Source organism: Ursus americanus, chromosome 36 (genome assembly GCF_024610735.1).
Source record: "Ursus americanus isolate L20-20 chromosome 36, mUrsAme1.1.p, whole genome shotgun sequence".
Lineage (NCBI taxonomy): Eukaryota > Metazoa > Chordata > Mammalia > Carnivora > Ursidae > Ursus > Ursus americanus.
Window position 1 is genome coordinate 18,066,968 of NC_142162.1, and position 25,436 is coordinate 18,092,403.

The 25,436-nt window shown below is 45.9% G+C and overlaps 1 protein-coding gene across 1 annotated transcript in view; it reads right to left on the reverse strand.

Moving 5' to 3' along the window:
• RYR3 (ryanodine receptor 3) overlaps positions 1-25,436 on the reverse strand; it is a 581,277-nt gene that overhangs the window by 89,729 nt on the left and 466,112 nt on the right. Inside the window, exons 47-60 of the mRNA XM_045815782.2 lie at positions 24,921-25,041; positions 19,547-19,716; positions 16,968-17,188; positions 15,185-15,275; positions 13,414-13,554; positions 11,983-12,146; positions 9,832-9,910; positions 6,134-6,223; positions 5,019-5,165; positions 4,747-4,809; positions 3,522-3,597; positions 3,283-3,406; positions 718-833; positions 101-168 (exon numbers count right to left, since the gene is read on the reverse strand). Coding sequence (XP_045671738.2) covers positions 101-168; positions 718-833; positions 3,283-3,406; positions 3,522-3,597; positions 4,747-4,809; positions 5,019-5,165; positions 6,134-6,223; positions 9,832-9,910; positions 11,983-12,146; positions 13,414-13,554; positions 15,185-15,275; positions 16,968-17,188; positions 19,547-19,716; positions 24,921-25,041 — 1,671 coding nt within the window. The remainder of the gene's footprint in view (positions 1-100; positions 169-717; positions 834-3,282; positions 3,407-3,521; positions 3,598-4,746; positions 4,810-5,018; positions 5,166-6,133; positions 6,224-9,831; positions 9,911-11,982; positions 12,147-13,413; positions 13,555-15,184; positions 15,276-16,967; positions 17,189-19,546; positions 19,717-24,920; positions 25,042-25,436) is intronic.

Here is a 25,436-nt window from a genome sequence, read left to right on the forward strand (position 1 = left end):
CTGGAGTTTCGGATATCCCTGCAGGTGAGCTTAACTTGCACCCTCAATTGTGTAGATTCTAAGAAGAAAGTGATTTGGTTAAATGCAGGGAATCACTTACTTTGGCAAAGAATTTGATCTCCTGGTCGTGGGGAGACTTTTCCGTTTTCCCACTGCTGACAATGGCTTCTACAAAGACAAAAGTAACACAAAGTTGGCCACAGTTAAAGAAAACAAAACCAAAAACAGTCACAGCATCGTAGAAACAGAGCGGCTTTCCTAAGGGCCATGGAAAGGCCATTAGATTTATACGAAGTATCTTCTATTTTACCAAGGACTTTCTAACCGTGCTGGTTAGTTGCTTCTCCTGTCAATTCTCTCAGCGGTTTCACTACCCTTTCCTCCACTTTGCTGATGGGGAAAGCAGCTTCAGAGAGGTTGAGTCATATGCCCACAGTCACAAAGCAAAACAATGGCAAAGTTACAATAGGATGAGTTATGTGCAAAATGACACATGGCTCAATCAAACCCTGAAACCAAGGATGAAACATTTTTTTTAAAAAGGGGGGACAAAATCTCAGCCACCGTTCCCCCCCCCAAACCATACGATGTCTAAATGAATCACGAAGAGCTACAGTAGGAAAGCATCATCCCTTGATAAGAATACCACATTCTTTTTGAGAGTACAAAATATTAAGGGAAGCACACATTTGGGGGATATGTCACAATGATACTTACCCAAATGGGCAATAAACTCTTGGGCGGAATCAACATATTTCAGGATCTTCTTCAAAAATTTAGAGGCAAACCTCTTTTCCATGGAGGAGGCATCCAGCTCCATATCCTTCACACCTCTAGGTTGGAAATGGGTAAACCCCAGGAAGTAACAGAGATGACTTTGTGACTTCGGAGCAGCAGCAATCCTATCTGCGTTGACTTTACTTTCCAAATGTTAACGGTTATTCTGGCTCAGTGACCTGATTTGTCATCTGACTGTTCACCCCTTGCACTTGGAAGCTGCCTCCCTGAGCACACAGCACCTGCACTAGAATCTTATCTGAGAAGATGTTTCAAAGTATCTTTATCATTCATTCAACAAGTATGGAGCGGGGGGGGGGGGTAAATCAGAGAAGCAAACAAAATGCCTGCCTCCAGGGAACCTATATGCTAGCTGTAAACAGACACACGTAATATATAAAACAAAGCATAAATTATGTGGAATGCTAGAAGTTAATTAGCATTATGAAAAAAGAAAAATCAAAGCAGTATGAAAGGGCCCAAGAGTGCCTGAAGGGGGGAGGCAAGCAGACTGTAGTGTCACACGGGCAATCACTGCTGGTTTCATGGGGAGATGACATTGGAGGAAAGGCTTGAAGGAGGTGAGGAGGTGAGCCATATGGCCATCTGGGCTAAGAACTTTCCAGGCATATGGAGCGGTGGTGCAAACGTCCTGAGGCAGGAGCACGCATGCCGAGTTGAAGGCATACAGCAGATGCTAGCGTGGACGGCATCGAAGTGAGCAGGCAGTCAGAGAAACATGAGGTGGTTCGTAAATCGTTAGGGCCCTGTGGGTCATCCTCAGCGTTTTGCTTTTGCTCTGAGTTCTGTATAGGGGAATGACTGACGTTATAAAAGAATTACTTCAGTCGCTAGGTTTAAAATTGACGGTGGGGCACAAGGGTTGAAGCAGGTGGCCTGGGGCAGAGGCTCTTTCAGGACTGATGGTGACAGCGTGGAACGGGTGAGCAGTGGTCAGATTCTAGATATCTTTTAAAGGCAGAACCATCAGGATTTCCTGAAGGACTGGATATGGGGTGGGGGAAAAAGCGCAGTCGAGGGTTTTGGCTTGAGCGCCAGGAAGAATGGGCTGTCACGGAGTGGTGGGGAAGCTGAGGGTGCAGCGGGTTGGACGCGTGGGTAATGGATGATGAGTTCTCCTGGCTGACGGGGCTCTCGCTTCCTTGTCTGCACACCCGAGTGCCCTCCGAAGGGTCTGGCACATGGTAAATACTGCTACTAGCATACGTTTGCTGAATTCATCACCTTTTTCCTTTCCCCCCTATTTCCTTGAGTTCCTTTTTAGGTGTGGGAAAGAGGAATTTTTCATTTCTGTGAGCAAGTTATTTATCAGCAAATCACAGGACACACTCCTCTGGGTGCTAAGAACAGGATTAAAACGACGAAGGGAGTATTTCTCAAATGCTTCCCCAGAGGCGGTCTCCTGCTGTCTGACCTTTCCTGCTTGACAATACGGCAAATAAGTTTTGTTATTTTTTCATATGAGCTACAATAGAAATATTTGTATAGATTTTTGTTTGTTTTTGCCGTTCAGTGGCAAAATTCTGTAGGAAACTAAAAGCAAAAATAGCAGCTGGCTCAGCAAACATTTCTTTTAGGAGGAATGGTTATATCAGAATAGGAACACTGGCTTGTCTGCCACCCTTCAAGGGACTCAGCAAGCATGACCCATGGAGCACAGCCCACCACTGACATCAGACCAGCGTGGAAATAAGTTCTACCTTAAAGACTAAAGCAGCTAAGACCATACTCACATACAACACTCCTCTAGATAATTCTGACAAACCTAAGCTTGAGATAAAAAGTCTCAGGAAATCTTGACGGATTCCATCTCCTCAGTGGAGTCACACCTTCAAAAGAATCAGTTCTCTTCATTCAAAGACTTTGTCAGTTATGCGCACTGTTGTTATCATGTAATTAAATATCATTTAAAACAACAAAGTAAAAGTGTGAAGAGGACTGCTGGTTCTGTGAGAGCTAAGCTGCATATTTTGCAAAGGCCTGGAATTGTGTTTCCAAATACACAGTTTCTGAATTAGGTATGGGGGAGATAAATGTAAAAGACCGGGGAGGAAGTTGAAAAAAAATCTAGAAGAATACTGTTCTTCCAAGGTTGTATATGTGCTGTAATTCTCGCTGCTCTATAAAAAAGCCCAAGTCCCAGAGCTTTGAGGATGTACTACGGATATGGTTTATAACTCAATCAATCAAACAACAAAGAGAAGCTGCTGGGGCCTACAGTGCAGGATTTGTGAATGAATGCATGTTTATATGCTTCAATTTAAAATGAGATGTTTAAAGTGTATATGTATCATTTGTCATGATTCTTTCCTAGAACTGGTTTTTAAAAATGGATATTGACTGGCCCTGTTCTCATTTCAAAATACTAACCGCTACCCTTCCTCTCATCTGTTTTGCAGGCAGGTGAGTAAATACCTGGAGAGGGAGAGACCACGCCCAGAAGCCCACCCCCGCCTGGCTAACATCACCAGGAAGAGGACTCACCTCGAAACCACGATGCCATTCACTTGGAGGAATTTAAACAGGTCCTGTGCCTTCTCTCGGTCCCTGAACTTCTCCTTGGCTGTCAAGGTGTCATATGGCACCAACAGAGGGTGACTGCCGCCACCTGGGCTCAGGAAAGTGAGAGAGAGGACAACATATTTGGCTCTTCCTTTGCACCTCTGGGAACACATACCTGCCCCCCGGCTCACCTTCTGTAGGGCACCAAGAACCTGGCTCACCTTTGCTCTCCAGTTCCAGCTTCTTCTTCTTGGCCCAGATGTTGTGATAGTTTTCAGCCACGACCTCCACCATTCCCTGTGTCCCACCAAGGAGACGACGGATGGAAAGAAAGCGAAGAAAAATGGGTTCCTATCTGCCCACCTATTTCAGACAGCCTCAGGAACAGAGCACCACCAAATGCTAACGGCACATTGCTGAGTGTCTCCCGTCATTAATTAGTCCGTGCTTATGCACCTCATTAGTTTCATATCTTCCCATACACACAGAAAACAATTTCTAATTCTGTCCTTCCCTTGGAAGTTATTTCCTGGCAGTTTGATTCATTTATGAGAAACACACATTTCCATTTGAAACTGCATTCTGGTGGCGCTTCATTTGTCATGGGAATTTGGGATTTTATTCCTGACCTGAGACAGGAAGATGCAAGTGGGAGTCAAGCAACAGTCTTGAATCCCCAAAAGTTTAGCCAAGCAAACTAAAAAGAATCACATCTTAGAGAAAAATGGCTGCAAATAAGATTTCTCAAATAGAATTCATCTTTATAAGACTCATAAAACAGTGACCTGAAATGAAGGGTGTATGCTGGAAAGAAACTTTCTCTAAGGTCCAAAGTGTTGGTCTGATGGACTGAGGAGTAACTGGCCCAGGCTGGAGCCCGTCGAGGCAACCAGTGTGCGTGGGAGGGGAGGGTGGGGGAGGGGGGTGGTGGGAGGAGACAGCTTAGGGCTTTTAGTTTCATCCTCTGGGTTGTCTGCCCCTAAATCCTGTGCCATCGCGGGGCCCCTGAGTGAATCCACCACGGGACACACAAGCGTCCCTATGGCTGGCCGCACCTGCTGGGGCAAGGAAAGCACCCCCACCCAGGGGCCTTTCCACTGGTGTTCTCCTAGCCCTTATTAGTTTTTTCTCCTAGTTGTTAGTTCTGTGTGTTGATATAGTAATTTGCTGTGTCCTCCTCCTTTTATTGAGGCATTACGTGTTATGATGTCCCTGGAAGAAGTGCAAAGACTGGCCTTCTTAGAGAACTGGTTTATTCTGCTGAGACTTGCCCTGTGGCCCAGGCCTGGTGTGGCTCTCTTCAAGTCTGATATTTTCGTGGTGCTATGTTCTAGGCATTCTTGCCCCTCCCACCCCTTTTTAAAAGAAAAGAGGGTAATATGCCTCTGCACTTAGGGGCTAGATTTAGAGAGCAAGATATGCTGTTGTGCAAGTACCAACACTGACCTGGAGCTCCCTGGAGAGCACCACATTGGAGAGGTCCAGGGGAGCAGGGCTGTAGCTGTTGCCCTAGGGAAGCAAAGACAGAATCACTGGGTTTGCCATTATTTTCCTTATTCTTATCACTATCCTGACTTCAGCTGCCAAAAATGTATTCCCGAAAGATCCTCGGGGTTCATTGTTGGTGGTTCTTGGCCCCTGACACCCCAGGGAGAGCTTTCCCAGGGTCTCTGGGGGTTCTTACTGGCCCAGTGTTGGCCCTGGGCATGCCATCATACCTGGCTGGCCTGGGACACGCTCCGAAGCTTCTCGTTTTCCCGCTGTTGAACCAGGGCCTCTCCCTCTTTGGTCCTCTCCACAGACCAGCCCACAGCCAGCATGGTTTTCAGGGACTCCCTGGCAGGCCAGCGGTAGATTTCCTTCTCCTGGAAGAAAATCCGAGCAAAAGAGATTTGCAGAGCACACCCCTGCCTCTGACTGGCCCGATTCCCTGTGAAGTTGGCCCCCACAGTGGATGGGGGGGGCTCCAGCCTCCTGTCACTAGGTTAAGACGCCCTCTGTAGCATCTCCCCTGACACACGTAATCGTCTTTCTGACGTTTTCAAGTACAAGACCCTATAGTCTCCTGCATTTAGAAGGAATGTACCAGACATTATTGAGTTTCTGGATAAAGAGGAGCAAGAATAGGAGAGTGACCCCTCATGTTCTGGTAGCTGCTTAAGACAGGGCTTGTGGAAGTGATCAGAACAAAGCTCTCCTTTGAGCTTTGAAAGTAGAATTTCTTAGATTTAGAATTCCCTTGAGCTATACACAATTTTACAGATGGCCAATATACATGCAATGATACACGTGCCATGCTTTACATACGACACAAAGCCTACAACTTACACAGAACTCTTACTGATCCCAAGACAGGAATTTGGAGTTGCACTGAACCAAATTTCCTAACAATAATAGTAATAACCCCAAAAGACCTGTCCATATTTCCCTAGGACCCCTCCTTTCTACTCCCTTTGTCTATCGTGACTGGAGATCATTTCTATCTGAATTTCCTCCAGCAATTCAACCTTCTCCTAGCCCCAAATTCCCCACGTCAACAGCCAAACAAAAGCCCTTCCTAGTCCTGCTATAAGTGAACTACGGATTCGTTTTGGCTCAGCCTCCAGGCGCCGGATGGTGCTTCGCCACCCAATGGTGCTCAGAGCCGATGAGCAAAACGTGAGGCTGGGCTCTGGGAAACTGGTCCTGGGGCTCTTGCCCACTGGCGAGCTCCTGAGGAGCTGACATGAACTTGAGGGGGAATGTGCCCTGAACTCCTCTGACCATCTGAAAGAATTTCCAAGGAAGCAAAATCAGCATGGCCACTCAGTGTTACCAGAGGCAAGTTTCTTACCTTTTCCGTTAAAGTCTTGAAAGGCCGGATCAGTGGATGGGTCTTCACATTTTCATCCAGTGAAATTCCATATTTCCAACCATTCTGACTCTGTAGAAATGTTCTCAGTTCAAATATCCTTGGCATCCAAAGAGCCCCGCTGTATGACCCAAATCCCAGCTTCTATTTTCACTGAACAAATGGAATAATGGGATGTGACAGAGCTTGAAAATCCACTCCCCCCCAATGTCTAATTGATCCTTTCAGGCCATCAAGCTCTCTGCCCCCTGAATTTTGAACTCTGCTCCTTTATTTCTTCTTGTTTCAGCTGCTGTCCTCGCTGCTTACTCGCTTGTGTTTCAGCAGAAGGAGGTTTCAAAAGACCTATGAACAATGCTTCTCAGGTTAGCGTGTCGTGTTCACAGGCAAGGAGAGTAGACAAGGCCAAAGACATGTGAGGACTGGTCCTACTGCATGCTGCCTGGAGGGGGCTGACGTGATTTGCACTGCATGCCGGCCAACCCTAGAGCAGAATTGTAGCAATGCATGTCTCCTAGAGTCATAGAAGTTTAGAAATTTCAAACTTTGTTCAACAAACATCGGTTGAATGCCTAGTACACCAGACTCTGTCCCAGGCACCGTGGATACAGAGATAAGTAAGAACCCCTGATTGTCATAACCTCACAGCCCAAAGACTCCTGGCTGATCTTTTGAAATCTCTGCCTCTGCCCACTTATTAATGAGTCTGTTTCTCAAGTTTCTGTCCCTTCTCCAGAGCACACGCTCCCTGGTAGATGTAATCCAGGCCCATGGCCCACAGGTGGACTAATCTCGGTCAGTATCCAGCCCAGATATCTTTCCTAATTTCCAAACTTACTGAAGCTCTGCTTCGATGCCCGCAGGGACCTCCTCTCATGCCTGAAGCAGAACCTGGCATTTCGCTCCTCTCAGGGGTCCCTCCTCTTGGGTTCCCTGCATTTCAGTGAATGGCACCAGCCTATGCCCACTGTCCAAGCCAGACGTGGCAGATCTTCCTTGATGCCCCAGTCTCTGCACCCTCTCACATGTGTTCAACCTCCCAGACCTGTTCATCGGTCTGCCTCTCTAGCTTCCCTGCCAGTGTTTCAGTTCTGGCCACCACCGGCTCTCACCTGGATTACTGCCACAGCCTCCGTGCAGCCTCTCTGCCTCCAGTCTTGCCACCTCTCCGTGGACTCCATTTTCTACATGACCGTCAGGTGAGATTTATAAAATCACCCGGGTCAGGGCACTCTACTGCTTTAAGATTTTCTGACTCCCAGCTGTCATCATGATAAAACCCAAACTCCTTGTGGCCTCTAAAGCTATTGTGAGATCTTGCTGACCTTTCTAGACTCATTTCTCACCCTTCTTCCTCTGCTCTACTCTGTGATCCCATAATATTGAACTATGGTTCTCCAGAGCCACCAGACTCTCCCTCACGTCTCTGCTTGCATCTGCTGCTCCCATGGACTGCACTGTACTTGTTTCCCTGGGCCTGAACAACGATGCATCCCTAAGCACACAGTGTAGATGTCCGCAGCTCAGGGAAGGACTCCTGGACCCTTACTATTGACTTAGGGACTCCTTTTATGGGTTACGTGCTCTAACCTCGTGCTCCTGCCCACCGCAGCACAGAGCGACCTGTATAGCGGCTGGCTTGTTTTGTTTACCCCACAAGACTGTGAAGCTCTTGGGGGCAGGGGAAAACACTCTCTCCTCTGTTAGATGATCACTGCCCACTAGGCAATGGTGAGCAAGACCTGCTTCCTTACGCATGTGAAGCTCACAGTCTAGTGGAAGAGAGAGAGATTAATCACATACCACACCAGGAAAGGGACAGTTGATAATTGGCACCACTGTGTAATTCTTATAAATATATAAAACTGCTACAGAAACACTATGAAGGAAAAGAGCAAGATGCTAAGAAGGCCTATATAGGAGAAATCTGGGAAAGAGGTATCCTAGGAGCTCACACTGGATGGATAGTTGAAGGATGAATTGGTGACTGGTGTTTGCATGTGTGTGGATGCAGATGGGGACTGGCTCAGAGTGAGAAGGGTTTCAGGCTCATGTAGTGTGTGTGTGTGTGTGTGTGTGTGTGTGTGTGTGTGTGTGTCAGAGAGAGAGACAGAGATACTAAAAGAAGAGGATGTGGCTGGAGGGCAGAGGGAGAGATGAGGCTGGAGACGGCAGCAGAGGCCAGGTGAGGTAGTGTCTATCGTCGGGTCGTGTTTAGGATTTTGGCCTTTGTATTAAAAATGGTTAGAAGCTATTAAAGGACTTTAACAAGGAGAAGGGCTGGGAGGGAAAACAGTGGTAGAATATGACTCAATTTGCATACTTGCCAGCAGCGTAAAGAACAGAACAGACAAAATGCACATGGGCAGACTAGTTAGGACATTATCACCATCATCTGGGCGAAGGATGACTGTAGCCTGGACTAAAGCCATGGCACAGAGAGACAGACCTACACAAATTCAACAGCGACCAACGAGGTAAAATCCACATGGCTTAGTGAGAGCTTGGATATTGCTATCGGTTCGTGGAGGTGTCCCTTTCCCCTAACTCACGGGTTGGCCAAATAGGCATGTTGCTCCTTCTAGACCAGGGGTCAGCAGCCTGGAGCCCTTCAGCCCATCTACCCAACCGCGTGGTAGAAATACAGTTTCTCAGCATAGGCACACGCTTGCATCTATGTGTCACCCCCGGCGACCGTTGTGTTACAACAGCAGAGATGACTGGTTGTAACAGAGACGGCCTAGCCCACAAAGCCTGAAATGTTTACTATCTGGCCCTTTACAGAAAAAGTGTGCCAACCCCTGTCCTAGAATCACAAGGCATGAGCCCATTCTATAGTTACAAGGACTGTCGTCATCATCAGTCCCAAATAGACAGTGATCAAACAATAAAAGCAGACCCCAGATCAATATAGAGGCTGAGCCAGTGGCTCAAGGTGTCCCTGCTCCGGGGCACACGGCTCCGAGGTGGTTTTCTGTGGCTTTGCCGGGGACGTGGCTTCACAGTTACGCGCCGGAAGCCGCAGCTGAGCAATGGCCCCAATCCTTAACTGGCTGCCCACAGGAATCCTGGATGGCTTTGGCACATTTCTCCCACTTTGCCTGCCAGCATTAAAGGGCTGACAGAGCAATTAAACTCATTAAGCAGCCTGACCTCATGTGGTGAGGAATTTTAAACACCAGATGGACAGGCTTATTAATAAGGGAGTGTCTGGAAGTTCTACCGCTGCCTGCCTTAGAAAGACGCGTGTCCTCCCTAGAATAAAATTCAGTTTGCTGGCAGAATGCAAGGGCAAGGCTTTCAGTTTTATTTCCCCTTTTCCAACGTTACTTTCAAAGAAAAAATTAATGAAAGCCTCCTGCCCCGCATTATGTGTTGACGTCAAAACCACGCAAGCATGTGCTCGGTGCAAACTGCAGAATATGCAATGTTTAGAAAGGAGTTAACGCTCCCGGAATCAATCATTTTCTTGAGAAATACAAAAAGCAGCACCAGCCGTTGCTGCCGCCTATTTCCCCGACCTCCACCAACCCTGGGAAATTGCTGCTCAGAAATAATGAATGCTCTTGGCACGGCCAGTCTGTCACTTAGACAAATCAGGCGGATTTCCAGGACTGGACCCTGTAATGTGGTTGGGCTGGTTTCCCCCTGACGACTGTCAGCTGGATGCTAACCCTTACCTTGTCACAGGCCCATTTATCATGTGAATGCTCCGCGTACTTGGTGACGATGTATTCCCATTTTTCAGGCAAGGAGAAACTGTGAAATGAGAAAAAAAACAGTATGACCTCCCCAGGCACTTGAGCAGGATGTACTGCAAAGATGGCCAGAAGCAGCAATCAGCGGTCAGAAGTTAGACTGCTGACCCAAAGCCGAAGCTGGATTCCCAACTGAGCTTCCTGTGCAGAAGGATGGCGTGTCCATGCTGGGTCACAAACACACACGCTGTCTAATCAGAGGCCGTCACTGCAGGAGCCTCGGCTGCATGGGTGACCTCCCTCCCGCTGCTCCAGGTGCCCTTGGCTCCCTAAGAACCACCCTGGCTCCTGAGCCAGACCAGTCCGGGTGAGCCAGGGAGAATCCCTTTATCCAAAGATACTGCCTGTAACCCCAGCACTCCAATCTGGGAATGCCAGAAACGGGTGGCTAGAGGAGCAAATGTCACAAAATAGTGGTGGTCGTCTACCTTTCTGGATGCAGTGAGTCATGTTTAAATACGAGAATCTGGTTAGGAGGGCAGACATCTGTTTCTGTTAGCCCGGCAGCTTCTGTCCCCTCAGGCAGTAAAAGCACCTCCATCTCCCTTTGAGGAACAAGTTTTGCAAGGCACGGAGTCTCATGTGAACGGTCATCAAGAACGGGCACCGACTAGGCCAATCGGACTCACTCTCCCCGGAATCTGAGCCTGGAGACGTTTGAGACCAAGCAGCAAACCCTTGGAGCTGATGCCCCCAATGGGGATACTACTTGAAGGTTCTTCATTTGGTCAGTCTGCCTCGCTTCCTGTCCTTCCTGAGGCCTTGTTAGTCAGATTTTCACTAGGTTTTGATAATAAGCCTGCACCCTTCCAGTAAGGTGCTTCTCTGCTTAACTTAGAGCTCCTGTTACTCATAGCACCCGAAGAACCATACTGACGCCAGAGGCGTATGTGAAGAAATCAGATCTCTCAAAATAACATGGACCCGTAGCCCTCTTTAGCGAACAGTTGCTAGCACAGAGCGTCTGCAAGTGTTTACGAAGGCATCCAGGTTACTAGTACCATCTGTCACCCTTCAGCACGTTTACGTTTTCACAGGGTGAAATTCTCCAAAGTCAACACCTGCCTTCTCCTAGGCCCTAGCTTGGTGGTTTACCACGCCCCTAACCTCTTCTTTACAGTAGGTTCAATTCTGTTTCCCACCATCCACTCAGCTCAAGGCTCCATCTGATGAAATGTATACTTAATTTTCCTGAAGATGAATTTTATACACTATCAAAGCTGACAGCCCCTAGGAATGGCTCAGGCTACGCCTCTTATGAGAACTACCGCCATAAAACACAAGTCCGACGGGCTCATACAGGAGGTCTTGCTTTCCCTGCTCAATCCCAAAGCACTTTTAGAGTTCTTAACTTAAAATGCACCTGGAGATGAAGACTGTATGACCCACAACACATCACCATGACTAGGAAAAAACTGCCACAAGACAAAATTGAGCGTATGTTGCCCAACATTTTATCTGTGGCCTAGTCATTACCAGGGAGGAATGCTGGAGAACCAGAAGAAGGGAGTAAAAGACACTATTATAAGGTTATTCCAAAATTCCAGCAAAATTTCAGCATGGCAAAGAGTGGGTCCAGTCTTTCAAATAAGGGCCCCTTGCTGTTGTGTCATCGCACCCTGCGGTCTTACTGGAGTTCAGCTAAGTGTTATTTATAGAGTTGTTCTGATGTATGATGCTATTAGAACTATAGAGGCCTAATTCACAAAGAATGAAGATTTTGTCAAAAAACTCATTAATACATTAATTGCATCATTTGTCAGGGCGGTTCTTGCAATGCCTCAGGCGACATTTACTTGTGGAGAACATTCATCTCTTATAATAAATAAACCACCCCCAAAAGAAAAGCCCAGAATGTAATAATACAGTATATAATCAGCTATGGATGGATGAAACCTTCAGGAGTTGAGGACAAAATCCAGTGCCTGATGTGACGTGTAGCATTAAGGGAAATGATCAGCAGTGTTGGCAAGAGGGAAGGAAGGAAAGTTTACATTTCTTGCACCTTCTGAAAGAGAAACACTGGCAACTGGGCAAAATACAGGATCAGCTTAGGGAGGATTCTGGACTCACTTCATGGTGTTGATCGGTTTGGGGTCAAAGTTGCCATCTGCATCCACGGAGATCTGTTTCTCCAATGTGGCTGAGATTCTGGTATCTAAATAATCTGGTGGCAGGGCCCCCGCTATAGCACTGAGACAAGGAAGGGCCATTCGGAAAAGGTCTGGGTCATACTTCTGTGAAGAAAGACAAAGACCATGTTAGTAGAGAGGTGAGAACCAGGGCTACCCACGCGGAACCATTCAACAATTAGCTGAAGAAAACAATAACATGCTTGTATTTGTCTAGGTGAACCAAAATGGGGAACGTGTAAACTCTTGGATACTTTCTGGCAGAAACTGAGTGATCCTTAGAGGATGAAATGACAACCTGTGAAGCCTTCAAGTCACCATTTGCTTTAAGTTGAAAAACCTTCAATCAAAGTTTAAATCATTCTCTCCCAAATGGTTAATTGCAGGAGTATCTAACGGTTCCAGTGGTCTATAAACTTGTCTGCCATGGATGGTTATAGAAACTGACCCAACCTCTGTCCGGATGGGGCTGCAGCAGCCCTGCCAGTCCCCTGCCAGTCCCCTCACTAGCTGATACGGGTCTTATGCTGGTGTCGTCAGCAGACGACTCAATATCACACCCACTCTCTCGAGTGGGCCCAGAAAAAATTTCAGTCAAATAACACGGGGTTAGGAGCAGCTTTTGATCTACTCATACCAGACCAAAGAAAACTGGAATACAGAAAATTTAAGTGCAGGTCAACACCATTGGCAGCTATACACATGCTCCAGACTTCGGTAAGAAGACCAGACCTACCTCAGAAGGCAGGTCTGCCTTTAAAGTTGACGACTTCAGAAATCTAGATAACCTGGGTGAAGGGGAGTGGACGCAAGTGTGAGAGTTTGAACTGTGTTTCACTCAGACTGTCCAGAGGCTCGGGATTCAGAGGCCCTCAGTTTTTACTCAATTTCCTCCTCGAACGAGTGGCTGTGAAGAACCTTCCCCAGAATGGCATGTGGTTTTCTGAAATCCCACTCTCAACCTCACAGTGGCTGTTGGGCTTTCTCCTCTACATCTGAACTTGGTAAAGGCTGGCTAACAGGGGCCACACGATGTCAGGAGGAGAGGAATGGGGGTGTGGGTAAGTCATCAAGACTGAACCAGGGACATATTTTTCTAATTTACTCTGGAAGTCCTTCTCCCATGTATCAGCTTTGTGAGTCTGGCAAGTTATTCGACTGTTCTGAGACTTTCTCTCACCTGTGAAATGACGATTAGCAGAGTTCCTGTTCCAGAGCGTTGGGAGTAAGGATGGTGTGCTATGCTTGTGTAACTGGCACTGTCCCTAGCAGGTGGCAAAGGCTAATAATATCAGCTATTGTTATTCATAGGCATTCATTATTCACTGGTTATCACGGTCCTCCCTCTTTGTTCAGGAAGTACTGCCAGTACCTTATGGGAGAGGGAGTCAAAAATCCCCCAGAAGAGTTTCTCCGTCAGATGCAACTCTTCTTCCACAGCCAGCCCGTAGCTCCCCCATCCTGAAGGCAGACAGTAATACTTCCAGCACTGTTCATAGTGATTTGTCAGGAGCTGGGAGGTTGGAACAGGATTGCACCAGTCAGTGGGGCAGAGAAGACCCACAGGCAGCCCCGACGTGCAGGGGAGAACAGAACAGCAAGCAGCCCACGTGAGAGTGAAGCCAACAGCTGAAACAGCTGGGTGAGCTCCAGGGAGACCCCTGGACATCACTGGGAATGGTCTGCTTTCCCTCCTGATGAGCTCTAGCCTGTGCTGAATCTGCCTGATTAATTCTTGTGCCTCCTAATGTGCCCCTAGCAGTTGGAAAGTGGAGAGAAACTGTTTCTACTTCCAATGAGAAAATGCTACCCTCTGAAAGTACTTGCTGTGTAACCTTCCAGGCACTCGAGGGTGGGAAGAATTTCTTCTGAGACATTTGTTTATAAAGCTAGAAGATTCTGGGTGATGCTGATATGTGAATGATGGGGAGCATGTGGTGGGCCTGAGATTTTCTCTACATTGATTACTGCCCACGGCTTTCCTTGCTTTTCTCTTGAGCCCTCTGATGGCCTGACCATGTTACCACAGTTCCACATGTGGCCAGTAGAGGGCAGAAGTACAGCGCCACTGTTCCCATCCCAGGAGGTGGGATCCACATCCTCTAAGAAAAATCCTGCTGGTCTAAGACGTAAAAGCGAGCTGAGTGTTACGGATGCTGCTTCCTCAGGAGCCAGAATCCGGCTGACTGTACAGGCCTGCTGAGGAAGCAAGCCAAGCTGAACTGTGAAAACCATGGTTTTCAGCTAAAACATTTATTGGGATTAAGATTCCAGAGAACAAGCCTTTGGAGGGCAGTGGAATCTCTGACAACATATAAGCTGTTTTCTGCTGGGTATGGAGACAGAGGATTGAACTAAAGGATTCTGGGAATTCTGTTTATCCCAGTAACGTGCATCTTGAAATCTTGCTTAGACTATTTCTGAGAAGAAGGAAAAGTTCTGTGAAATCACCAGGCAGAATTTTCAGGTGTGGCTGGCCACTGCTGACACAATGAATATGAAAATATGGCATGTCCCTCATCGGTAAAAGATGAAAAACACTGTTCTCTTGGGGGGGGGGCAGTTGATTGTGGTGCTCTCCCACCCACGCCCAGACGCTCCCTGTGCCAGTGATAACACTTCCGTAATTTATGAGAAAGTCATCAAAGAGACAACAGATAGTTCTTTGGCTGTACTTTCCATTAATAAAGGAAGACAGAGATAAGAGTAAAAAAACAAAAAAGAGGGTCTGTTATAGAGGCAAAAAGAAGGCACAAGACAGTATGGACAGAAAAGGACAGTGTAGTCTATACTTGAATGAATAATCACAAGGCCTTCAAAGCTCTTTGAGGTTGAAAACATTCTGAAAACCTAATTAAGGCAAGAAAGTGCAAAATCCAGGTCCCCCTCATTAACTTCTGCTAAGTAACATGTAGTCAGTGGAAAGCAATTAAAGAAAATTGGGGCAGTTAATGATCTACTCTCTGCAACCTAGACACTCAAGAAGGGGTTTGATATGGTGGGTTGTATCTTGTTAGCCGTCAGCTTAAAAAAGTAAAACCCGTTTAATGTGTATTTTGCTTCCCCGGTTGTGAAGACCTCACGTTTTGGAAGGCAAGTTTCCGTGCCATGGACGGTACTTCTATAAGAGTGAGGAGGTTCACCTTAAGAGGCATTTTGCAATATTCGTTGAGCTGTGGCACGTCAAACACCAGACGTCGCAAGAGTTGCTGTAACATGGAAGGCCTCAAGTGACTGCAGTGTGAAATAAAAACAGAGAGATCGAATTAAAAAAAAAAGAAAGAAACTAATGAAGGAAGAAAGAATGAAAAAAGAAACACCCATCCATTATCATAAAGCAGAGCTAAGCCACCAAACACTTAGCTCCTAAAATAAGATCTTGGGTAAATCACTTCAAAAAGTGAGTACAGTTGACCCTGGAACAACATGGCAGTTAGGGGTGCTGACCCCTCCCCAACCCAGTCAAAAATCCATGTATAACTTTTCGGGGGCACCTGGGTGGCTCAGTCGGTTAAGTGTCTGACTCTTGATTTCGGCTCAGGGCATGATCTCAGGATTGTGACATCGAGCCCCCTTTGGACTCCACGCTCAGTGTGGAGCCTGCTTGAGATTCTCTCTCTCCCTCTGCCCTCTCCCACCCTCTCTCTCTCAAATAAATAAATAAATCTTTTTAAAAAATCCACATGTAACTTTGACTCCCTCCAAAACTTTACTAATAGCCCCCTGGTGACTGGAAGCCTCACCATAACACAAACAGTTGATTAACACGTATTTTATGTTGCATGTATCATATACTCTGTTCTTACAACAAAGGAAGCTAGGGAAAATAGTAACAAAAATCATAAGGAAGAGAAAATACATGTATAGTACTGTATTTATTGAAAAAAAAATCCATGTACAAGTGGACCTGCATGGTTCAAACCCGTGTTATTCAAGGGTCAGCAGTAGGGTTAAAAGGAATGCGTGGCTAACGAAGTGAAATACCGAAGGTAAAGTCTGTCACCAGGTGACAATACGTTGTAGGGCCTATGCACACTCAAAATAGAGTCACTGAGCATGTACAAAGAAGACAACAGAGGGAAGCTGCAGTTGATTTTACAGCCATCTCTAAGGGCCAACTGTCCCTTGACCTTTGCAAAGGATGAAGCTGGAGCTGACCAGTGCATAGCTAGAAGCTGAGGCCACCTACTGGTGTGATGGGAAGGGAACTCCAGGCCGTCTGAGCTACCAGCCTGAAATCCTCACTGTGGGAATCATTTCTTTAGGTTAAGCCTCTGTCCTCAAAAAACCTCCTTTAACAGGCAAATGCAGCAACTAATTAGAGAATAATTTATCAAATTATCAAAGAGCTCATGGCCTTGGTAGTTGATGCGGGTAAATTCTGAGAGAAAGGAGAGATAAGCAACATTGATTTAGCTTTTAGTTGTAGTTTGCCAAGCCTTTTAAAAACCCAGGGGCACCTCCACATTGTCTGCACAGAAAAGTGCCCGTACACACGCTCAGAATTTAGCAAGCGTGTTCAGCTCAAGACCGCCTGCCTTCCACTCGTGACAGGTAAGGAAGGGGCCATCGAGGAAAAACTAGCTTCTGGCTCTATCTTAGGAACCAAACATTAGTTCTGAACACTAAATACTTGCCTGAAAGACAGTCTTATCTTCTGGTCCACGAACCCTCAGGGCAAGAGCCTGAGCTGTGTCCCCCATTTCCTCACAGTGAGAGATGAGCTCAAGGAAGAGGTGATCAGAAAGCTTGTGGCAAGGGGGGGTACCCAGCATATCCCAGGAGGAGATGACTGAGAAAGGGTGGATATGTATGGCTAGGGCCTGGAAGCTTCCTCAGACTGGATTCACCAGTTTCTCAATTACACCATTAAATGCAGCTGACAGGGACGCACACTGCAGGTGAAAAACACAGCGGGGTACTTACTTGCAAATGGCAAGCAAACATTCTTCTATGGTGTCCCTCTGAGCTTTGGTGAGGGAACGTCCCTTGGAAAGCCTGTATATTGTCTGTAGTGTAGAGTCGATCAGAGACGTGTAGTGTTCTGTTCCGGCAAAGAGAGGGGCACATCTTGTGAGGAGTGGGAGCACGGCAGAACATAGATACCTATTGAGGGCAAGCGCAGCCTCTGTGGTGCTCAGGGAAACCTAGGAAAGGGGATTGGGACACTGGTTAATCTTCCCGAGAAAGACAGAGCAACGCTTACCCCGGGTATGGAGCTCCCGTCCAGCAGGTGGGAAAGCTGACTCACAACAGCGTTTCATAGCAACAGACTGAACAACTGTCTACCGTGTCAGCAGACCTACTTCTCTTTTGCATTTTCAACGAGAAAACACAAAATCAGGTTAAAAGAAAAAACAGAGGGAAAGAAAAGGCTGGCTGGCCCTAACTCATTCCAAATGATCCACAACCATCTGTTACCCTCAAAGAGGGATTCTAAAACCTATTAACGTCAGCTGATGACCAGTTAACCCAATGTTCTTCGTGTTTGCAAAGGCCAGCTAACAAGCTACTGTATTATTATTGTTTGAGCTCTCTTTTCTCACCTTATGGAGACTCACAAGTTGTCCTCTTGTGATTTTGAGATTAGTAAGTGGTTATTGGACAAGCGAGCCATCAAAGCACTGGTTCCGTGACAGTTTTACAGACAGAAAGTGAAGCTCTGACCACCACTTTAATTATAAGCATTGTGAGCCATTCACGATCTGATAAATGGCACGAGGAGGAAGTCACTAAAGGAAACCTAACTATGCATGGGAAAAGGGTACAAGGAATAGAAACTTAGGACCCTCTCTAAAACTCTGCCGTGATTGTCACAGTGTTCTTTCTCATTCATGTAGACAGGTAGGTACAAGGAATGCCCACTTAGGTACACTTAGTCAAACCATTCTTAGCTACCATCTTGGAAAACTGAAGAACTTCAAAAGAAACCTTGAGATCCACAAAGATGAAATCTCATTATGTCCTGTGATCATCACAGCTGTTAGACCTGTAACACATTTTCTAGAACTTACGATGTGATAAACTGTTTTGAACTGTACACATTTCCAGGTATTCCTATTAATTACCAAAGTTTGTCCTCGAGGAAAGATTCAATAATCAGACTGAAAAGAAATAGCAAATCACATTTATCATTTTGACAGACAGAGTTGTCACAATGGGGAAGGACAGAGCTTTGACTTCAGTGGCTTAAATGTTTTCAAAAGAGAATGCATGTACTGAGGAACTGAATGTTTAACTTCTTGTGCCGCAGATGGTGCTTAGACAGCATGTGATTTGAACACCAAATGGTAGAACAGCATTTGCCATTTATTTGATCTATAAAAAAATCGAATGATCTGATCAGGAACCTTGAGAATGTCTCACAAGTTAAAACAATTACTATTTTTTAAATCAAGGGATTTATAGAAAAACTCAAAACAGAAGTAGCTGTGGAAGTTTGTTTTAATTATCCAAAAGGACCATACACCCCTAACGCTTTCATGGATATACCATTTCTTACCCCCACGCCACAGATAGGAATGGAGCTCCCATTCAGATTGGGGCTTGTATTGCTTTCCCATTGCTGGGTGATCTCATACATTTGTGAGTAACCCATTCAAATGGACTCCATCTCAGTTAAGGTACTGGCTAGCTGACCAGCCATCACAGCGCTCAGACTTCTTTCTCTGCAGTGCACTAGGTGGAGTCTTTGAGAGACTTTATGACTGATTGAGAAGACCTGCTTCTTCTAGCTCTCTAAAACCAACCCTACACTGGCAAGATGTTTTCAGACTTATGCTGATTGAATTATTCTCTTCTCCTTGGACCCAGGACTCCTGGTGCACTGTTCCTGACTCGGGGCATCATGCATCTATACTTTATGACTCCTGGGGCCTCCTGTCTTGATGTCTGTTGATGTTGGGTTCTTCACCCTTAACTTTAGAACTTGGGTTTGCCCTTGGCCTCTGGTCTTGACCTTGCCATGCCTGATACCACAAAATTGCTTGACCTGGAGACTATCTTTCCTGATGGTCAGTGCATGAAACTTAAGGAAGGAGAGTGGGAAGAGTATTTCCAGCCTGTAATTCTGCCAGCCAGCCTTTTTCGTAAGCAATAAGCTCTGGTTCTCAACTGAGGAAGATATTGTCCCCCAGGGGACATTTGATGATATCTAGGATTGGTTTTATAGGTGGTGCTACTGATATCTAGTGGGTAGAGGCCAGGGATGGTGCTAAATATCTTACAATGTACAGAATGTGCCTCCACAGAAGATAGTGCCAAGCAAGGTTGGGAAACTTGTATCAGAGGAACCTAGATTGAATATTTGAGGTCAAGTTTACCTACATTTAAATCTTGGCACAACAAATTAGGATCTTCCACTTCTTGGTGCCTCTGTTTTCTCACCCTTTAAAGCAGCCTGCTAACATGTAATTAGTAAGTAGATCGAAAACATTCACTTTGAAATCCAATGTCACCAGTATACAATGATGGGAACATTTTTTTCCCTTACTTTAGCCACTTACCGTATCTAGAGAGGCAGAGGCTCTTAAGTCAGGTAAAAATCCAACCTCTAGCAAGTGGAGCAGAAAAGTTTGATCCTTAATGCCATAAACACGATCCAAGAACAGCACCATGGGTGCCTTGTGGTCAGGGCAGAAGTTGGCTGCCATATCTGGCTCGCAGACAGACCCATCTGAAAGACATACAGAGAATGTCATGTCCCCTTTTCTATCTCCACAGTCTCAAAGGCAACACAGAGGGTGTCTGTCTATGCCTTGTTATCCTAACAAGCAATAGGAATACAATATTGTGCTGGAGCCAGCTGATACTGGCTTGTGAAAGGTGGTTGTTTACATTTCTGGAAATTTTTGAGCCAGTTGTTAGACATATTCATTATTAAAAACTAAAATTTACAATTAAGTAAATTATATTTAGAAAGGTGAAACTCAGTCAAACTCAAAACTCATCACCTCCTAATGATCTTACTATAAACTATACTCTCGAGGTTTTTACATCTATTTTATTTGCATGGTGGAAATACAATACAATGGTGTGCCATGTACATTCTCTTTCCAACTGCATGGCTCAGTGATACACACTGATAACTTGCAATGGACCATGGTGAGAGGACTTGCACCACAGAAATGGGCAAATGCCAGGAATCGGGGCTTGAGTTTTGTTGCTTTGTTGACTGAAGACACAAGAAAGGAAGGGAGAAAATGTAAGGCGGATTAAATTTAAGAGCGTGTCTTGTCTGTAGCCATTACCATCATAAATAGCACAAAGCTGAGGAAATGTCCTCTTAGTATTTGGAAACTATTATCTGATTTAGGTGAAAATGAGAACAGATCATCCAGTAATTCTAATCTTATTTTGATTAAAAAAAAGTGCAAAGATGAAGTAAGGAATACCATGAAGAAAATAAAAACTATTTGACTTGGAGAATAAAGACAGGAGTTTGAAAGAGGACGCAAAAGAAAAACAGTCTTCCTCCTAATGGTATGTTAACATAAAAAATGAGGAAAAAGAGCCCCTAAATGATCAAGTGAAGGCAGAGTTTATTTACATACTGTACTTCGTAAGTTACCCTGAGAGCCACAAAGAGTTTAGTGCTATCCAGCCCAGAGATCAGTGCAGGGCTCTGGCAGAGGAAGAAAGCAAGAAGAAGGGACGGGACCTTCCCGACGAGAAGCTGCCTGCCTCTCCTCTCCTAGACACCAGGGGGAGCTGGATCTGAAAGGGAGAGGCTGAATTCATCTCTCACGCACACCTTGTGTTTTGAGGAACATTATTATTTTTTTAAGTTTTTATTTTATTCATTCATTCATTTGTTCATTTATTTTAAGTAGGTCCCAATGTGGGACTTGAACTCACAAGCCTAAAGTTAAGACCTGAGCTGAGATCAAGAGTTGGGATACCCAACCGACTGAGCCACCTAGGTACCCCTGAGGAACATTACTTTTACAGGTTGTTAGTACGTGTTTTGTGCTCAGAAAGTTTGGGAAATACTAAGTTCAACATTTGTTTTATCATACAATTTTTTCAAAGGCTCTATAATCTTAATGTTCTTCATGATAAAGTGCTATTTTTGAGACTGATGTCACCAAGATTGAGGAGGAGACCCCAGTCCTTGCCTCCCACAAAGATCAACAATTAGACAGCAATCCATGACCAAAACCACCACTGAAAGAGGTCAGGAATCTTCTTGAGAAACTTGAGCAACACAGAACAAAAGCCCGAAGAATTACTGCACAAAAAGGTAAGGATGCATTTCTCTGGCCTCATCCCAGGCCGGCACTGTTCAGTGCCAAGCAGGAGCTCCTCATCTAGAAAGAGTTCTCTTCACTGGGAAAGGAGAATGGGGTGAACCATCACCTCCTCCAGCCTTTCAGGGTACTATGTAAAGGACAGCCTTCAATCCACCCCACCTAGAGACCAGTGAAGCAGAGATGTCTCAGAACAAGAAAGAAGGCCCAGGGCAACCCATACCAACCATGCAGTGGGAGCCACTGTGGTTTTCAGTGACCTGCTCTGCAGAGTACCCCAGCTCTCGCCACGGAAGAAAGCAACATGCAGCACAGGCACCGTGAAACCCTGGCAGATTTCCCAGGTTTCGTGTTTGCAGACGCCCAGCCACCTGGGTCTCTTCCCACTCCCAACTCCCTCACTGCCAGAGCCCAGGATCTGCACTGGCAGGCAGTCCTGGGCTCTGCAGCTGTGTGAGTTCAAGATGCCAGCCTAGACCCTTGCAGCTGCTACCCACCACTGTGTGTGCCCTTGGAAAGACTCACACCACTGGCCTCTATTGCCACGCACACACCCGGTGTGAGATCCTGCAGCCTTGGGAGTGCATACTGACATACAGGGCCCCACAGCTGCTTGTGGGCCCAGCCCCAGCCTTGCCTCTGGTCAGTGGCCTGCACTGCTGGGCTCCTTCATAGCTAGCACCTGCAACTATGAAATTGCATCCCACTGACCTGAGTCTTGTCACTGGCTTCCACTGTTGTGAACTCATGGTGAGACCCTGCAGCCACAGGCATGCATGCTAACAGCCAGCGTCCACACAGCTGCTAGTGCACCCATATAGTTTGCCCTGATCCTTGCTGCTGGCCCTGGCTCCTGCAGTGTGTCTGCAACATGCCTAAGCCACTACATAGGCACCTGCTGCTGGTCCCTGCCCCGGAGTGTGTACGAACCACCAGCTCCAGCAACCACCACTGCCTGGCCTCATTCCTAGCTGTGAGATGTGGACTTACTGCTCAGGACCCCAACAGCCCTTGCAGCTACTGAGGATTCCCAGCAGCACTAGCTAAGGACACATAATTATCAATGTGGTGGACCCCAGGGGCCTGAGCTGCCAAGACATCATGCCCCCATCCCTGTACCTGGTGCCCTGTCCCACTAGACCTGGGTTCACAGCACTCTATCATGCCCCCTGCAGGTGAAGGTCTTTCCTTACCAAAGTCAGTCCATTAAGTCTGAAAGGTGACTGCTTCTTCCAGTGTGCAGGTATCTATGTGATGCTATAGGTGTTGCAAAGAAGAAGGGAAACAGGACACCACAAAAAGAACACAGTAACCTTCTAGTAATTGACACAAAGAAATGGAGATACATGAATTACCTGACAAAGAATTCAAAATAATTATTCCCAAGATGCTCAGAGAGCTACAAGAGAACATAGGAAAAGAAAATCAGGAAAATTCAAGAAGAAAATGAAGTGAAAACATAAAAAACAAATATAAATTTTGCAGCTGAAGAATACAATGACTGAAGGAAAGAATTCATTGTTCAGAGCACTTCAACACCACACTGGACCAAGCAGAAGGATCACTGAGCTCAAGGAAAGATCATTTGACATTATCCAGTAAGAGGAACAAAAAGAAAAAAAGAATAAAAATGAAAAAAGCCTATAGGATTTATGGGACATCATTAAGAGAAACAATCTACGCATCATTGGAATCCCACAAGGAGAAGAGAGGGAAAAGAAGTGGAAAGTTTATTTAAATATTGTTGAGAACTTCCCAAAAGTGAGGAGTTCTTTAACATCCAAGTTCATGAAGCTAATAGGTCATCCCCAAACCTACAGAATGGGAGAAAATATTTGCTAACCATGTATATGACAAGGAGTTAATATCCAAAATACATAAGGAACTCATACATCTCAAAAGCAAAAGACCCCAAATAATCCAATTAAAAATGGGCAGAAGACATGAATAGACATTTTTCCAAAGAAAACATCCAGACAGCCAACAGACACATGAAAAGATGCTCAACATCACTCATCATCAGGGAAATACAAATCAAAAAACGATGAGATACCACCTCACACCTGTCAGAATGGCTATGACCAAAAAGACAAGGATAGCAGATGCTGGCAAGGATGTGGAGAAAAGGAACCCTTGTGCACTGTTGGTGGGAACATAAATTGGGGCAGGTGTTATGGAAAACAGTATGAAGATTCCTCAAAAAAATAAAAACTGGAACAGTCATATAATCCAGCAATTCCACTTCTGAGTATATGCCCAAAGAGATACCCACACCCATACGTTCACTGTGGCATTATTCGCAATAGCCAAGACATGGAAACAGTCTGAGTGTCTGTTGACGGATGAATGGATAAAGAAAATATGAACAAACACACACACATAGAGGAATATTATTCAGTCATAAGAGAGAAGGAAATCTTGCCATTTGCAATAATATGGATGGACCTTGAGAACATTACGCTAAGTGAAGTAAGTCAGAGAAAGACAAATACTGTATGGTCTTACTCATATATATAATCTAAAACCACTAAAATTATAGAAACATAGAGTAGACAGCTGGTTACCAGGGGTTGGGGGAGGTGGGGGAGATGGGCAGATGCTGGTCAAAGGGTACAAACTCTCAAGTATAAGATGAGGAAGTCTGGGGACCTAATGTACGGCATCATGACCACAGTTAACAATACTGAATTATATCCTTGAAAGTTGCCGTGAAAACAGAACTTAAATGTTCTCAATATAACAACAAGAAAGGTTAATTATGTAAGGCCAAGGATGTGCTAACAAAATTTATTGTGGTGAACATTCGCAATATATATATTTTATACATATATATGTATAAAATCATCACATTGTACACCTTACACTGAACATAATGTTATATATCAATTGTATCTCAATAAAGCTGGAAACAATGTGATACACTCCAAAGCATTTCCCAAACCTACTTGACTCCAAACTTCTTAACACATACACCAATTAGTATTTTCTACAAAAAATGTTCCTTAGAACACCAGTTTGGGAAACACCATTAACAGAGTCCTGTTATCTTTTCAATTCCTCCACTTGCCAGGAAGAAATCGCCTGGATAGCAGGTGGAGGGAACTGGAGAAACGGAATGCTTTTGGGAAAGCATAAGTTTTGCAAAGCTAACACAGATTCATGCCAAATCAATCATCCAAGTAGCACTGGGCGGGGGGGGGGGGGGCATGCAACACTTCATATCCATGGCCAGGAGATCCATGGGACCATGGCAGAAGGGAGCCTAAGTCAGGCCCTATCCATCTGCTGCCCCCACCTGGGGGCACTGAGGCGAAGGAGGACTGAGGTGAGAGATTTCATTTGTCCCATTCCATCAGCCTCCTTCCAGAGGGTTACAGTGTTCAGAGGACTGTGAGGTGTAGAATGGCCCTATCCACCGGGCGTAGGGTGCAGGAGTCTCAGACACAGGGAAGGAGAGGAGAGAGCAGCCAGCTGGAGCCGGGAGGAGAGCAAGACCTTCCCCAGTGCTGCCTGCCCTGCAAGTAGGAGCCTGGAAGGACAGGCCAACTACTGCTCCGGCAGACAGTCCTGCCCCAGAGTGAGCGGGCCCCGGGGAGCCTGGCAGGACTCAGCCTCCAGCGGCTTCTCTTACCTTTGCTCAGGGAGGGCAGCTTCAAGGGGATGCTGATGATCCCGACCAGGTCCTCGGTGGGGACCAGGGAGCGCAGGATTGACCTGATCCGGATGGCTTCCCCCTTTCCTGTCTGGATGAGCTGCAACGCAGGGTTGGAGAATGAGATTAAGGAGGTTCCCACACCCCTTCCCCACCCCACATCCAAACGTCTGGCAGCGACATTGTTCTTAAGTCCGGGCATACTTCTATACTTCCCTTACTGCCATAGACACTTCGGGTCATGGGGAAAAAGGGGAGATGTCCCTTGATTGTCCACAAGAGGTGCTACTGAGGGAATAACTCTGACCAAGGAAGTCACCTGATTACTTTGCTGTAATTACAATGGTCAGGCAGTTATGGGGTCAAGTCTTTGCAGTAAATGTGGGGACTGCTGGGGCTTCTCAGTGTCACTGCAATACAGGGAGCTCTCAGTGGCCATGACGGGTGTTGACACTGTGGTCACAATTCTCGACTTTAGAATTCATTGAAATATAA